General features: G+C 36.4%; 1 protein-coding gene across 2 annotated transcripts in view; it reads left to right on the top strand.

The window, feature by feature from the left end:
• The window catches only part of lgi3 (leucine-rich repeat LGI family, member 3), a 17,521-nt gene extending 2,768 nt beyond the window's left edge, over nt 1-14,753 (top strand). The window contains exons 2-10 of one of the 2 annotated variants that reach the window (XM_016515708.1): nt 1,501-1,804; nt 4,008-4,079; nt 5,569-5,640; nt 7,554-7,625; nt 7,919-7,990; nt 8,338-8,507; nt 11,235-11,399; nt 11,748-11,838; nt 13,871-14,753. In XM_016515708.1, coding sequence (XP_016371194.1) covers nt 1,593-1,804; nt 4,008-4,079; nt 5,569-5,640; nt 7,554-7,625; nt 7,919-7,990; nt 8,338-8,507; nt 11,235-11,399; nt 11,748-11,838; nt 13,871-14,600 — 1,656 coding nt within the window. In that variant the 5' untranslated portion in view covers nt 1,501-1,592 and the 3' untranslated portion in view covers nt 14,601-14,753. Of the gene's footprint in view, nt 1-1,500; nt 1,805-1,908; nt 2,270-4,007; nt 4,080-5,568; nt 5,641-7,553; nt 7,626-7,918; nt 7,991-8,337; nt 8,508-11,234; nt 11,400-11,747; nt 11,839-13,870 lie in introns of those variants that run through there. The other variant, XM_016515707.1, reaches the window with a different exon arrangement.
• The last annotated feature ends 1,325 nt before the right edge of the window (nt 14,754-16,078 follow it).

Genomic DNA, 16,078 nt, shown 5'->3' with positions numbered 1-16,078 from the left:
CACACCTGATTCAAACCATAAGCTCAGTAGTTGAGTCCAAGGCCTGATAAAAGTGGCCTAAATAAGGGGAAAATCCAAAATGTGTAGCCTATTGTTGGTGGGCCCAGAACTTTTTTGTCAGCTGTACCCCTTATATGCAAAATATTTACCCATCCTTTTAGGTTTACAGGTATATTTCAAAAACGTATTGACACATTTGCATGTTCACATTTCTCTGATGTTGGTTAATAATTACATGAAATGCAAGTAAATAGATAAAATATTTATGTTTTTTTATGTTTTATTTATTTTTTTATTTTTTGTAAGTGTTTTAATGTTACTTTGTAGCTGGACATGAAAGTGGAAACAAACTTTTTTTAGTTGTGATAGTTTCTCAGTTCACATTACATTAATACTGATGTTTTAGGAACTCAATAATAATAATACGTATTATTATTATTATTATTATTGTTGTTGTTATTGTTGTTGTTATTACTATTATTATTATTATTACTATTATTATTATTATTATCATCATCATCAGTTTTTTGATTAACATTATTGTAATTTACAACTGTATTAGCTGACAAATAATTAATAATAATAATTATTATTATTGTTATTATTTTAATTTTTTATTTTATTTCACACTACAATACTAATTTTTGTGTCTTCACTTTCAAACATTTAAACCTTTAACCATTTTAAATCCTCAAGCTTTTATTTTGGCAGATGGTGAAATGCTGCAAACTTCTGCCCACAAAAAGTTTGTAAATTATCTGAATGTGTCAATAGCATAAACCTAATGCACACTGCCTTCCCAAATGGACGTTAAACTTGGAAGACATGCAGAATTGAAGTTTGCTTCATTTACTGTATTTGAGCTGTTCACGTGAACACAGTGCCGCGCTTCACTTTGAAACATGCAGCACATCAGACTATACAGTTATTGAATTCAGTCGCAGCCTTCAATTTGATAATCGCACTATGCTATTCACGATTACCATGTCGTCTCATTTATTTATTTTTGCTTTACAATGGATATAAAATGAATTGTAGTTCCTTCATGAACCGGAATACTGTTCTAAAAGGTGCTTTTTCAAGCTTGTGCACTGACTTCTATAAGATGTGATGCTTGAGCATAAACAAGAGTTTTGTAGTACATTATTTAGTATAACCTCCACTGACCGGTCCATCACCCCTGCCTCTTCATCTTATTTCAACCTCCCCATCCAACTACTTTCTCTGCTGTGTTCCCTGCTGCAGTTTAAGTGTTAGTCCATGCAATTGTTAATAATTCAGTGTCAGCGTTGCTGCACTCTGTCTGGTCTGAGGCTGAGCGTGTGCAGAGCAGCGCTGGCTGATACGCTCCTGCAGTCTGTGCACAGAGAGAGAGAGAGATACGACTGCAGAGAACACTGTGAAAATCAAATACACCCTCATACACGCACCCACTGCCCACTCTCTCTGTGTCCGTCTCTTCTGAGCCCAATTCACTCCCTGGATCTTCTTCTCTTGCAGTTTTCTTGATAGGGACGGATAGAAACCAGGATCATCCAGCCGTCTGTGTTTCTTGACTGAGACAACTCAAGCTGGAGAAGAGAAGGTGGAAGATGGTGGAAGCAAGGCCCAGATGGACCCCTCGATGGCCGGATTGGCGGCTGTCTGTTTGCGTGCTGCTTTTCTGTATGTTTGGGACGGTGGTGGGCCGCAGGGCTCCCAAAACCCCTCGATGTCCAGCCACCTGCTCCTGTACTAAAGACAGTGCCTTCTGCGTGGACACCAAAGCCATTCCCAAGAGTTTCCCGCCAGGAATCATCTCCCTGTGAGTACTGGAAAGATCACGTGTTCCTATTTCTTCTCTCATTTTTTTCTTTATATTCAAATAGGGGAAAGTTGCTCATATAAAGTTACTATTATTGCCCACTCTCTCTGTGTCCGTCTCTTCTGAGCCCAATTCACTCCCTGGATCTTCTTCTCTTGCAGTTTTCTTGATAGGGACGGATAGAAACCAGGATCATCCAGCCGTCTGTGTTTCTTGACTGAGACAACTCAAGCTGGAGAAGAGAAGGTGGAAGATGGTGGAAGCAAGGCCCAGATGGACCCCTCGATGGCCGGATTGGCGGCTGTCTGTTTGCGTGCTGCTTTTCTGTATGTTTGGGACGGTGGTGGGCCGCAGGGCTCCCAAAACCCCTCGATGTCCAGCCACCTGCTCCTGTACTAAAGACAGTGCCTTCTGCGTGGACACCAAAGCCATTCCCAAGAGTTTCCCGCCAGGAATCATCTCCCTGTGAGTACTGGAAAGATCACGTGTGCCTATTTCTTCTCTCATTTTTTTCTTTATATTCAAATAGGGGAAAGTTGCTCATTTAAAATGACTATTATCATTGACTTGCCATAAACCATTTTCTCAGCAGCTTAACATGGATTGTCTAGAGTTAATGATTTATAGGACGATTTGTCCATAATGTGTCCTGTCAAGTGACGTCGTTCCTTGTGACATAAGGGTTTATGTGATTAGAACACAATCATAAAGAAGTCTGAACAAAAAAATAAAGCCCTATTTTCCATATAGTGACCGTTTTTGGCCTGTAAAGCTAAAAAAAGGACAACAAAACATTATAAAGTAGTTGTATTGCCATATATATTCCAACCTGATGTTTGTTAGTCACTGACATTTATTTTTCACCTTTGGTAGCACATTTGTAATTAAGGGAATTATTAGTGAACAATGGCTTCATTTCTGTCTGTTTGTCACACAGATCTGTTTTATGGCTTGAGAAGACTAACGTGCATATATAGTGCATGTTATGTAATATTGAGTCGAATGGACTGCTTTCTGAGAGTCTCGTATGTTGGTGAACTATTCCTTTAAACTGACTAGACAGATAAACAGAAAGTCAGCTTGCTGAGCTGATAAAAGATGTATGCTGCTCAGCTTATGTCTGCTGTAGAGACTCAACCGCAGAAACCTCACCACATACACGGTTATTATCCTCTGGGAGAACATAACCGCAGATACCATTTATTTCCTCTCTCTGTGTTTTATATACAATATTACTAAGTTCACTGAAGCTATCACACGATTACACTGTATTTCATTAGATACTATTTGCAGACAAGTCATTCACTTATAAAGACTTATGTAACCAGGTTCATTCAGGCTTACTCATTCTGAAGAAAGTATTATTAAAGGCCTTTGATTTAGATTTCATGTTAGCTGAGTAATATATCCTCTCTCTGTGTTTTATATACAATATTATTAAGTTCACTGAAGTTATCACACGATTACACTGTATTTCATTAGATACTATTTGCAGACAAGTCATTCACTTATAAAGACTTATGTAACCAGGTTCATTCAGGCTTACTCATTCTGAAGAAAGTATTATTAAAGGCCTTTGATAGCTGAGTAATATAGAGAGTTTTGCACGCTGATGGTGCCCTTATTTTCAGACTGAGAATATAAGAAGGAAGGAAGATCTGTGTCCTACTTTCTAATAATTAATTTGTGAGATCCTTTCAGGTGTGCAGAGCAACTGTTTAAGGAAAAGGCCAAACATAACTGCTCAGAATTAGACTAAAATGACTTTTAACTATATGTAAATGATATAAACATTGGGAAAAAGGGGTGCTTCTCCTAAATTATTCATCATAATGCTAGTGGTATACTTAGAGTTAAAGCCCCTAAATCTATTATATATATATATATATATATATATATATATAGTATGGTATAATAAATGCATACTAAATAAATACATACAGAACACCCTTGAAACTCAACATGATAAAAATCACATAGAGTAAACATCTTAGCATTGTGGTGGTTTTGCACAGGAAAGCATCATTCATAATGTGTTCAGGAAATGTAAAAAATCTAGACTTAAAATGAGAGTTTCAGATGTTATGAAGACATTTTTCTGAACTCATGAGTTTTTACTTTAAGATGACTGTAACAGCAGCTATATTTGTGATGATGACGATGATGATAATGATTGTGATGGTGGTTTCTGCTATTCTATCAGGACTATGGTGAACGCTGCTTTCACAGAGATTCCTGAAGGAGCTTTTTCCCACATGCACCTACTGCAGTTCCTGTAAGTACCAAATGCACAATGATCCTCCTCTGCATTTTCTTATTATGGCCTATGTGTGGAAAAAAAAAAGTGTGAGGATTGTAGTGTTTGTCAGCTGCATGTCTGAGCAGTGTGTAGTGTGATGTGTATCAGTGACAGACCCTCCATTTACAGACTGCCCACACTCACACAACAACAGCGTTTCTGTCCTCCCACTGTGTGTGTGTGTGTGTGTGTGTGTGTGTGTGTAAGACACAAGAGAGAAGTTTGTTTTCCAATGACAGCATGCCAGTTCTTCAGTCAACAAATTAAAAATGTCCTGCAATATCAGATATGCAATGCTTTGTAAAATATATTAGTATAATGCATGTAAAAATGTTATATGTAACATTTAAACTATGTTTCTGTATGAAAATATGTTGTTTGTATGTACTGTCAGCAGTAATATCTGTACTTCTCATTCTGTTCCTTGCTGAAGTAATTTGCATATAGCAGTCAGATGTCATGAAGACGGTGTGCTTTGCGGTGTGCAATAGGCAAGGTGTGCTTTCAGCCACAGGAATTTATTGTGGATTCATAAACTCCAAAGGCAGTGATAATGGATTTACAGGGTGATATTTCAGGCAATGCAGCCTTTCAGTGTTTCTGATCAATTAGAGACAGTTCTTAAACAACAAAATTTAGAATTTTGCACATAAATATTTATATTACATACAATTTGAAATTTTGTATAACTCTAATTGGCAATAATTGTGACATATTGTTGATTACCACAGAAAATAATTCCCCTCAGTTTATGATAAAAAATCTGAAAATCATGTTTATGGTAAAGCACTTACATTTGAAGTACAGGGTAAGACATTGCACTGAGATAAAAAATTAAAATACACAGTTTCAAACATATTTTAACTACTGTCACATTTTAACACAATGTGTTGTCATATAGACGATTATTATAAGTGCATGCCTTTTGTAAAAAAAAGTACACTTTAGCATACTTATAAAAAGAGTACTTATTATTATTATTATTAAGAACTGAAGTGTGCTTTTCTTATCCACTTAAGTAGGACTTAAGTGTATCTTTATGTGTAATTTCACAATTACTTATGTTGTGTTTGAAATATGGTAAAAGTGCACTGCTAAATGTACTGACAAGATTTTATGATCAACTAAATACTTTAATGTCATTTCTATTGAAACTTCTATGTCGCGTGTGTAAATATGTTTGTAATTACACATTTGAAAGGATGAAGTTGCAATTTAGTACATTTAAAATATATTATCTTTAAATATGATATCGAATAACATGCTACTTATACATTTATAATCAAGTACTATACATGTGCTTTAGTATGTTAGTCAACACATCAAAATAAATGTACTTCTTTACAGCAGTAAAATAGTACTGGCCCTAAGAAAGTCTATAAACATGTCTAAAATGTATGAGAAATGTTCAGCTCAATGAAAGTGCAAGCTCTTATCTTTGTCTCTTTCTCTTTGTTCTGCACAGGCTGTTGAACTCCAACACATTCTCGCTGATTTCTGTTGATGCTTTTGCCGGTCTTGGACATCTGCAGTACCTGTGAGTATGTTTCCATGTTGCTTGATGGATGGATGGATGGCCTGATCGATGGTTGGCCTGAAGGATAGAGGAGGAGTGGGTTGATGGGTGGGTGGATTGATCACTTGCCCAACAGATGGACAGATTAGACGTTTCAGAATGTCTTCTGTTGCACTTTAAGTGTGATTTATTCCGATATGCTTTAGACACTGGCTTTTGGTCACATAAATGAAAGAAGGAGCTAAAAAAATATGCAGCTTCTTTTCGTTTTCATCGTCTCCTTAGGGTTTTGAAAGTGTTCGCTCATTATAACCAGACATGTAAGGTTTATACTATTTTTTTTTCTTATAAAATCAAGCCTGAACGCAAGTTACGTAATCGGATTACTTTTTTCAAGTAACTAGTAAAGTAATACATACATTTTTAATTTACAACAAAATATCCAACTTATTTTTTCAAACAAGTAATGCCGGTTACTTTGTTTTCCCATTTATTCACTATACTGCACAACCATTTTGAGGCTTATTCTTTTCACTTTTGGTGTGAAAGGGTCTTTACAGTTGCCAGAAATATAACTTTTGGATTTTTTGTTATTAATAAACAAATAAACAAGCCTAGCCCAGGTGACAAAAAGTAACACAAAAGTAACGCATTACTTTCCATAAAGAACTAAGTGACCCAATTAGTTATTTTTTATGGAGTTAAGGCCCGTTCACACCAAGCACAATAACTATAAAGATAACGATAAAGATATAGTTCTAAAAATCGTTCTCAATATTAAAGAATAGCAGAGTCCACACCACACCTATAACGATAAAGACAAAGAGAAACGATATCGTTGGAATCATTTTCAGAACGTTCTCAATATTAAAGAATAGCAGAGTCCACACCACAACTATAACGATAAAGGCACAGAGAAACAGTATCGTTGGAATTATTTTCAGAACGATGTTTTCCAGCTGATGAACGACACAAACATTGACAACCAATCAGAATCTATCCTGCTGTAACGAGCTCGAGAATTTAAAGGGGCAGACCCGCATGCGCTTAGAATAAACAGACGATATCGTTCACTGGTGTGGACGCTAATATCGTTATCCTTATAGTTATCTTTATAGTTATCGTTTTCGGTTTGAACGGGCCTTAACTCAATATTGTAATGGATTACTTTTAAAAGTAACTTTCCCCAACACTGCATTTTATTTTATAATAGCAGATGTGACGACTCTTTAAAAAAAAAAGGAAAATTTAAATCAAATACGTTTTGAAAGCCACTGAGATGGATTGGAATATTAATATCTTTCTCCAGGTATTAAAAAGACATCTTTGAGCGAGACTTGTGTGTGCATGTCTGTGTCTCTCATCTTCATGCTGGTTGTGCAGTTTCTTCTTCAGAGTCCTTCTTAAGATTCAGGTAGCGTCTTTCAGACGAAAGCATTGGCAGCTCAATGACTGCAGAAAGAGAGTGAATGAGATGAAAGAGAGAGGGGGTGGAGGACTTGCTATTACAGAAAGCTTTTAGCATTAATGAAAACGCCCACAACCTCAGTGTCATTAAGCTAAAAGCTTTAGCAAAGCAAATGCGGCAAGGTTTGCAGACGGAGGCAGGTCTTCTGAACGCCGTGACTCATGAATCCATCAGGGAACAGGCAGCATGCCTTTGCATCCTTACTGTTTATTACAATAAACATAGGGGGAGAAAACATGCCATTTGATTAATATCCCTGTCCTAATCTTTTATCTCTCTTTTCCCTTTTATCTCTTTTTTTTCTCTCTCAAATGGTACACGGCACCTAAATCATGTTAATGACTTCACCTGCAAATTTACAAATATTTAATTTCGTAGCTGTCTGACAAATGAGTTGTTGGCTGAATTAATTTACATGACTTAAATGGCTCATTTAATTCCTATACTGTATTCTGCTTCTTTACAGATTTATTGAGAACAACGACATCCAAACCCTGTCAAAGCACACATTCAGAGGACTGAAGTCTCTGACACATCTGTATGTATTGCATCTACCTATGAAGTAATCAATTATCAGTGTATTGATTAAAAAATAAAAATGTTAATAATTGAATAAATCCATTTGACATGTGCATTTAAAAGTGTTAATTCTCCATAGTTTCAAAAGAGTTCAGACTCATTTGGAACAGAAAACTTTTTTATATGGTCCAGTCTTCAATACTCAAATCATACAGTAATGTGTTAGTTATTGTACCTTATAGATTAGAATAAAGAATGGAGGGATAAATAGGTCATGTTATGTCTCTCTGGTTTGAATTTTCTTCATGTCAGGTCTCTGTCCAACAACAACCTGCAGGTTCTTCCCAGAGATCTCTTCAAACACCTGGACATCCTCACTGACCTGTATGTACCAGATTCCCAAATATTCCTCTGTGAGGGACTGAGCTTTTTCTTTTCATGTATACAGACCCATTTATGCTGTATGTGAAAAATAGTAAGCATTGTATTATACAGTAAAAATGTTTCCAAAATAAAATGATTACCTTTTATTTTGCATTGACTGTACTGAAGCTAAATCAACTTTTTTAGATATAAAAATTTAATATATTTCTTCACAAAACTAAATTAAAAAAACTCTCAAATTTTCCATGGATCCCAGAATGAAAACCACTCACAGATCAGAGTCAACAGGGGAAAATTCATGGTTTTTTGAACCCTTTTGTACCTTTTTATTTCTCTCTCCAATGTAGAGACCTGCGAGGGAACTCGTTCCGTTGTGACTGTAAGATCAAATGGCTGGTTGACTGGATGGAGAAGACCAACACCTCAGTTCCCGCCATATACTGCGCCAGTCCTTTTGAGTTCCAGGGTCGACGCATCCATGACCTTACACCACGTGACTTCAACTGCATTAGCGCAGGTGAGCCAGTTCAGACCTTAACACATGTTATTTGAGACTGGTGGCTGAAATTTAGTTGAAATCTAATGGTGATATTTCTAAATCTGTAAAACATGTAAACTATATTACCAAAAGTATGTGGGCATCCTCTTTTAATCCCAGACTCCAGTTTTAGGCCAACCCAAAAGTTAGCATCACTTTGGTTCCCTTGATAAAAAGCCAGTGAAGATAAGCTCTATGACCAACAAAAAATTATTATTCTTACACATTTTGTTCATCAAAATAATCTTCATGAACACAAACGTTTATTACTTTTGAAGCCTAAATACACTGAACAAAATTATAAACGCAACACTTTTGTTTTTGCCCCCATTTTTCATGAACTGAACTCAAAGATCTAAGACTTTTTCTATGTACACAAAAGGCCTATTTCTCTCAACCACTAACACAGATTTAGACAGATTTGTGAACAATAGTTGAGAGAAATAGGCCTTTTGTGTACATAGAAAAAGTCTTAGATCTTTGAGTTCAGCTCATGAAAAATGGGGGCAAAAACAAAAGTGTTGCGTTTATAATTTTGTTCAGTGTACAATCACCAGAAGTTATGATATTAATGAACTTTACTATGAATGTGTGACAGCGTCACCATCATTAATCTTTGGACAGCTCTTTCAATCTTTGTTTTAAAATTTGAGGTAGAATAGTTTGCAAGAGAGTGATTATAAACACAATGAGGCTGTGAAAGTGGACTGGTGAATGCACGACTTTTACTGTTTGGCATTATAACATTTAATGTCCACATTTAGCCACTTGTCATAGAATATACAATGAACATATCTTAAGCAGATTTTAACCACGGGCCTTATTTCAGGCATTTCACCTAAAACCCATTCAAAAACCCATTGACTTCAGGATGATGGAACCAGAAATGCTAAATGTGGAGTTGTTTCTAAGTTTCAGGACTCATTCCTGCAGCACTCTATCCAGTGACATTCTAGAAAATTCTGTGCTTTCAACTTGGTTGCAGCAGTTTGGGGACCGTTCTTAAAGAAATGGTTTACTGACTCCTGACTGGCCTGCACAAAGCCCAGACCTGAACCCCACTGAACAGCTCTGAGGAGTCAGACTCTTTCTGCATCCATGTTCTAACATCAAGTAGAACCCTGCTGAAAAAGCAGCATATGCTGGTTAAGTATGTTTTGAAGCATGACAGCTGGTTTGAGCTGGTTTAAGCTGGTCCTTATTTGGCATGAGCTTGGTTATAAGCTAGTTATGAGCTGGTTTAAGCTGGTCATGTGCTGGTCCTAAGCAACTAGCTCCTGCTCAGGACCAGCTCAAACCAGCTGCCATGCTTCAAAACATACCTAACCAGCATATGCTGTTTTTTTCAACAAGGAAGACCTGGGTTTTAAAATTAAATATCCACATTCTTTTGGCCACGTAGTGTAACTGGATTTCTGCATTGTCCTGTGCTGAGACATGCTATAATTCATCTAAAACTTTTAGAACAAAACGTTTCTCATTTTTCCATAATTACTGCACATGCATTATACAAAATTCATAGTAATTGAAAGTCTACATGGAATATCTGTTGGTTACACCACAGGATCATTTAAAGGTGTCATGAAATGCAGTTTCAGAGTTTTATATTATGTTTCTTAAAATTATAAAGTTCACAATGTTTTTTATGGCACTAAAAAGGTCCAATACTTGTAAAAAAATATCATCTTCTATCCTAACTTTCTGCAAACAACACTCAATTTGAAGTGGTGATACCTCTAGCAAAAACAGAAGTAAACAGCCACTGCTGTGATTGGCTAACTTCACTGCACCGTATCCAACCTTCATTTACAGCATGTTGTGTGTTTTTATATTAGAGATGGCAACCGATGTGACAGAGCCATATATGTTTGAGTCTGAATCAGATCCTGATCAGGCAGAAGAAATTGAAACGGCACAACAGCAACATAAACTTTAATAAAAATATTCAACTTAAGCAAATATTTCTGATCTGGCTATTCACTAATTTTATTAGTACACTCTAAAAAATGCTGGGTTGTTTCAACCCAACTTTGGGTCAAATATGGACTAACCCAACCGTTGGGTTAATTTTTTACATTAAATTTTTAACCCAAAAGTTGGGTTGGTCCATATTTGACCCAAAGTTCGACGACTTTCAGCCTCACCCTGCTTCATTCTACTACGTTAATACATTTTTTTTTAATTACATTTTTAACCCAAAAGTTGGGTTAGTCCATATTTGACCCAAAGTTGGGTTGAAACAACCCAGCATTTTTTAGAGTGTAACACTCAAACAACGATATGCTTGAGTACTAATAGTGTTACACGCTGATTTGATGTTTATTGCAAACACACTGCAAGATTAAAAATGCATTTCTAATGCTCAGATCTTTAGCAAGGCTACGCAACGTTTTTGGATGTGCAGTTTCTTTACATCCACTGACAGAACAACATCTGAGTTTGACGGTTTTAATCTTCAAGGAAACTTGTGATGTCACGATTCTCCCCATTTCAAATCCTGGTGTTTTAGAAGGGTAGAAATGCATAATTTATCATTTAAACTGGAGAGTTAGTTTTGAGTTCTGAAACTTGCATGTTTGTTTTTATTTCAGAGTAAAGTCTTATATGTGTAAATATCAAGAACCTTTTGATTCTCCATTTCATTTCACCCCTTTAAAATATACACAATATACACTGGCTCTGATATGAAATGCTCTTCTAATCCAGATTTTGCGGTATATGAGACATACTCGTTCCAGTCCCTGTCTGTGGAGTCATACGAGTTTAACGATGACCAGTACGTAGTTTTCGCTCAGCCCAACACTGGAATCTGCACTGTGTTCATTTGGGATCATGTGAACATGCTTTTCAAGACACATTACAACATCACATGTAAGTCAAAAACTACAAAGCTGTAAGTGGAGTTTTTTATTACTTGATTCATTACAACCAATAAAAATAGAAATTTCCATAGAAAATGAACTATGGAGGTGTTCTCTGAAGCAGTGGTTTTCTAACCTTTTTTTTTTTCATGAATCCTATGTTTTGCAACAGTGACAACTTAATGTAATTTTTTCAGACACTTAATTTCACAAGGGAAGGCACTGAATATTGCAGAGGTTGGAAAACCCCTGCTCTGGAGTATTAAATCATTACTCAAAATGCATCAAGATTCATTTGTGTTACATGTTTAAAATGTAGTTGCATTCCGTTTCAAATACTAATGTATGTGTATTCCAGCTCGTTCTGCTGTGTATTGTAAACCTGTGGTTATCAACAACACTCTCTACATGGTTGTGGCTCAGCTCTTTGGAGGATCCCACATCTACAAGTATGTTTAGCCTATGTGCACTACTTTTTTAGGACTCTATTGTGGAGGCTCAAATATTGTGCGGCTATACTTTGTGTATTATCAGAATTAACCCTTAATACATTTTTATTTACTTATTTATTTTTGCTAAAGGTGCAGTAAGTAGTTCTTTAGCGTTAACATCGCTGTTCTTCACATACATTAAGTACTGATACCTCAACAGTCTCATTGGCAGTCACTGCAGTGCCATCTATTGAATGGCTCAATGTATCTACATGGATAGGATGAGTTTTATGTAAATTACACTGAGTGAGTTTTAGAGAGTGATATACATAGTAATGAATTCCTTTGCCTGTCCAAACAAAAAACAAGCAACTTGTGCATAACTACTTTCCTCTGTCATCAAATCTATCCACCCAGTCAGAACTGTGAGATATAAACTTGCAGTTCTGAGAAAAAAAGTCCACATTTCAAGAGTTCACATTTTACAATTCTGAGCTTGTATCTCACAATTCTGAGTTAATATTTCACAAAAACGTATTTTTCTAGCAATCCTGACCTTTTTTCTCAAAATTGTAAGATAAAAAACAAAGTAGATTTACAAGATAAGATAAGAAAGAAATCTGATAAGAAAAGTTTACAACAGTTTGAACCATTTATATCTGACAATTCTGTTTATATATCAGTATATAGTTTATATACAGAGTTCTGGCATGAAACTCTAGATGGCGCAGTCCAATAGGTCTAGCTCAATCTGACCTGGCGACATCATTGTCACATGGTAGCTGATTGGTTCTCTCCTGTATCGGTAGCCAATGAGCTCGCTGCTCAACATTCAAATACCTGGCTTTTGTTTGCTGTAGCAGTTTTGCAGCGCACTTCAGAAACCCTCCACCTTCCCCAGCTCCACCTGTATAGATCTGCTACGAGGTGATTCATGTATGCTATATGGGGGTTATTTCATGTATGTTATATTTGCAGCAGCAGTATTTCTTACATGCTCACAGCATCAGGTTGTGGATGTATTGGCAGTAGCAAGTCTCGGTACTTGCTCTGCCGCAGCAGCGTAGCAGATCTATTCCGCCAAGACCAAATACATTAACATTGTCATGTACATTACCATGCCAATCACTCCGAGAGTTGTCATGACAGAAATATAGTTTATATCTTACAAAAGCACATTTTTGTCTCACAATTCTGGCTTTTTTCTTGCAATTATGAGAAGAAAAGTCAGAATTGCAAGATATAAACTCAAAATTCAGATTTTTTTTCTCGCAGTTCAGAATTTACATTTTACAGTTCTGATATTATATCTCAATATTCTGAGAAAAAAAATCTGAATTGTGTGATTAAAGATTAAGTTACCTTTTTATTGTTTTATTCCTTGGCGTAAACGTGCAGTTGTAAGGTTACAACTAGCAATTCTGAGGAAAAAAGTAAGAATTATAAGATATAAACTTGGAAATGTGAGAAAAACAGTTGCAATTACCTTTTTAAAATGTTTATTCCATTGTGGAAATAAACTTTCGTAGAAGGTGACCCGCACCACACAGCCCAATTAAAATATTTTTGGTTACACTTTATTTCGATAGTCCACTTTAGACATTCTATTAACTATAAGTAACTTTGTAACTACATGTCAACTACATGTCAACTAATTCTCATTAATTTGCAACTACATGTCTACTAACTCTCAGAGTAGACAGGGTAGGTTTAGGGTTAGTAGAATGTTGACAAAGAAAGTGTTAGAAGATATTAAGCAGACAGTCTACTAATACTCTACTAACTGCTAGTTGACATGTAGTTGCAAAGTTACTTGCTGTTAATAGAATGTCTAAAGTGTACTATCGAAATAAAGTGTTACCATATTTTTTATAGAAAGCTATAATAAGAACAGTCTTCATCTCATTCAGTTTTAAATTAGCACCAAACTACTGAATGCACCTTTTATTTGGTAAAATATTTCAGTACCCAAAGGTTGATATAGTATCTGTTTGCATGTGCTTATTATCATCATCATGACATAATTACGACATCCTGTTGTTGTTGTCAGATGGGAGGAAGGTCCATTGCGTTTCGTCAAAATCCAGGACATCGACACCACCCGTGTCCGTAAACCCAACTTCATCGAGACTTTCCAGATCGAAGGAGACTGGTATTTTGCAGTAGTTGACGGCTCTAAAGCCGGATCCACCAGTCTGTACCGCTGGAACAGTAACGGCTTTTACTCACACCAGTCCCTCCATCCCTGGCACAGAGACAATCACATCGACTTCCTAGAGGTGGACGGCAAACCTCGCCTCATACTCTCTAGCGCCTCGCAGCCCCCTGTGGTGTATCAGTGGAACCACAGCCAACGCCAGTTTGCCTACCACTCTCAGATCACCGATTCAGGCGACGTGCAGATGGTGAAGCACTTCTGGGTTCGAAAAGTGCTGTATCTCTGCCTCACACGCTTCATAGGAGACTCGAAGATCCTGCGCTGGGACAACCAGCGCTTCGTAGAGATTCAAACCCTGCCGTCACGGGGCTCAATGGCCGTGCATCCATTCAGCGTCGGAGTGAGGCAGTACCTTCTGCTGGGCAGCGATTATTCCTTCTCTCGGATCTACCTGTGGGATGAGCTCACTCAAAGATTCCAGCCCTTCCAGGAACTCAACATGCTCGCGCCTCGAGGCTTCAGCCTGGTCTCTGTTGACAATAAGGATATTCTGTTAGCGGCCAGTTTTAAAGGAAAGACCATGGCCTACCAGCATCTAGTTGTGGATCTCAGTGCCAAATAGGCAGCTGGAAAGGTTTTGTATAAGTGCGTAAATGCCAAAAAGTGCAAAACTTCCACACTTTTCTACATCTGCATTCACACATGAATTGATCCTATCATTGCTAAATACTCATACATTAGTTACTGTGTCTGTAAGCCATCATCAACTCAATAAACATGTTAAAACTTTAAACTGATTACCCATTTTTGGGTCTTTAAATAGCCTAAATTAGTGCTGTCAAATGATTAATCGCGATTAATCGCATCCAAAATAAAAGTATTTTTTTACATATATGTGTGTGTGCTGTGTATATTTGTTACGTATATATAAATAGACACACATGCATGTATATATTTAAGAAAAATATGTTGTTTATATATTATATATATTTATATGTAAATTAAACTATATGAATATAAATATATACTTGTAAATATTTTCTAAATATATACTGTATGTGTGTATTTATATATACATAATAAATATACACAGTACACACATATATTATGTAAAAAATAACCGTTTAATTTAGATGCGATTAATCGCGATTAATCGTTTGACAGCACTAGTCTAAATATTTACCATATGCATTGTAATGATTACATGTACATTGTTCAGTAGTTTCATATCAAAAAGGTGAATTATATTTTTTGACAGATGTTACTCCCTGATTCGCGTATCATCATAACATGAACATGTCTGAAAATACTTTAAGAATATTGTGTTCCTAAGAAAAATAGCAAGTTTCATGTTCGTTACTCAGTTGAGCTTGACTGTTAAGGCTTTGCTTTAAGGATTCTCTATGCAGATTATTCTCTGAAAATGGACAACAATTACTAACTGGTAGGTCATTATAAACCATCTGCTGTCATCAGCATGCATTGCAGTAAATGACTGTGGTGGAAATGTAATTTATGATGTGCCACAAAATAAAGTTGAAATACCTATCTGTTTATCTTGCACAGGAATTTCTTTTCTTTCTTTCTGTCTCTAACCTTGTCTATTCTTCTACTCCCAACTCATTCCTTTTTGTCAACAGCCTCCACGTCCTTCATGCCAAAGATGAAGAGCTTTTTCTTTCCTGCTTCTTCTGCTGTCTTCATTTTAGCGCAATCTATAGTGCCAAATTAGTCAGAGACCGTGTGATCATTCATCTTTGTCGGGGCAGTGTAGGATCTAAATATATTACTGTAATAGTCGACCAATTCTGTTCAAAATTCCAAAAAAAAAAAAAAAAAGTAGTGATGACAGTTAACTCACGATAATATTGTATGGTCATGTGACCTTTGATCACCTGGAGGTAGGCCTATAAAGTTTGCGATATCAGTGTTGTTCATTTGTCTGATGAAGAGCCTGCGTGCTCGAAACGTCACATATGCTATGCGACAGTTTTTTAAAAAAATAAATTTTTTGATACTTTTCTAAAATATCTCTTGCCGACTTTGCATCTAAAATATTTCTACTTGTTTTTTGGTCGAGCACCCAGTTGAGATCGATGT

This window comes from Sinocyclocheilus rhinocerous, unplaced genomic scaffold (assembly GCF_001515625.1).
Source record: "Sinocyclocheilus rhinocerous isolate Xijiao unplaced genomic scaffold, SAMN03320098_v1.1 scaffold1198, whole genome shotgun sequence".
In the NCBI taxonomy this organism is placed as follows: Eukaryota; Metazoa; Chordata; class Actinopteri; order Cypriniformes; family Cyprinidae; genus Sinocyclocheilus; species Sinocyclocheilus rhinocerous.
This window is presented reverse-complemented; position numbering and strand designations above follow the sequence as displayed.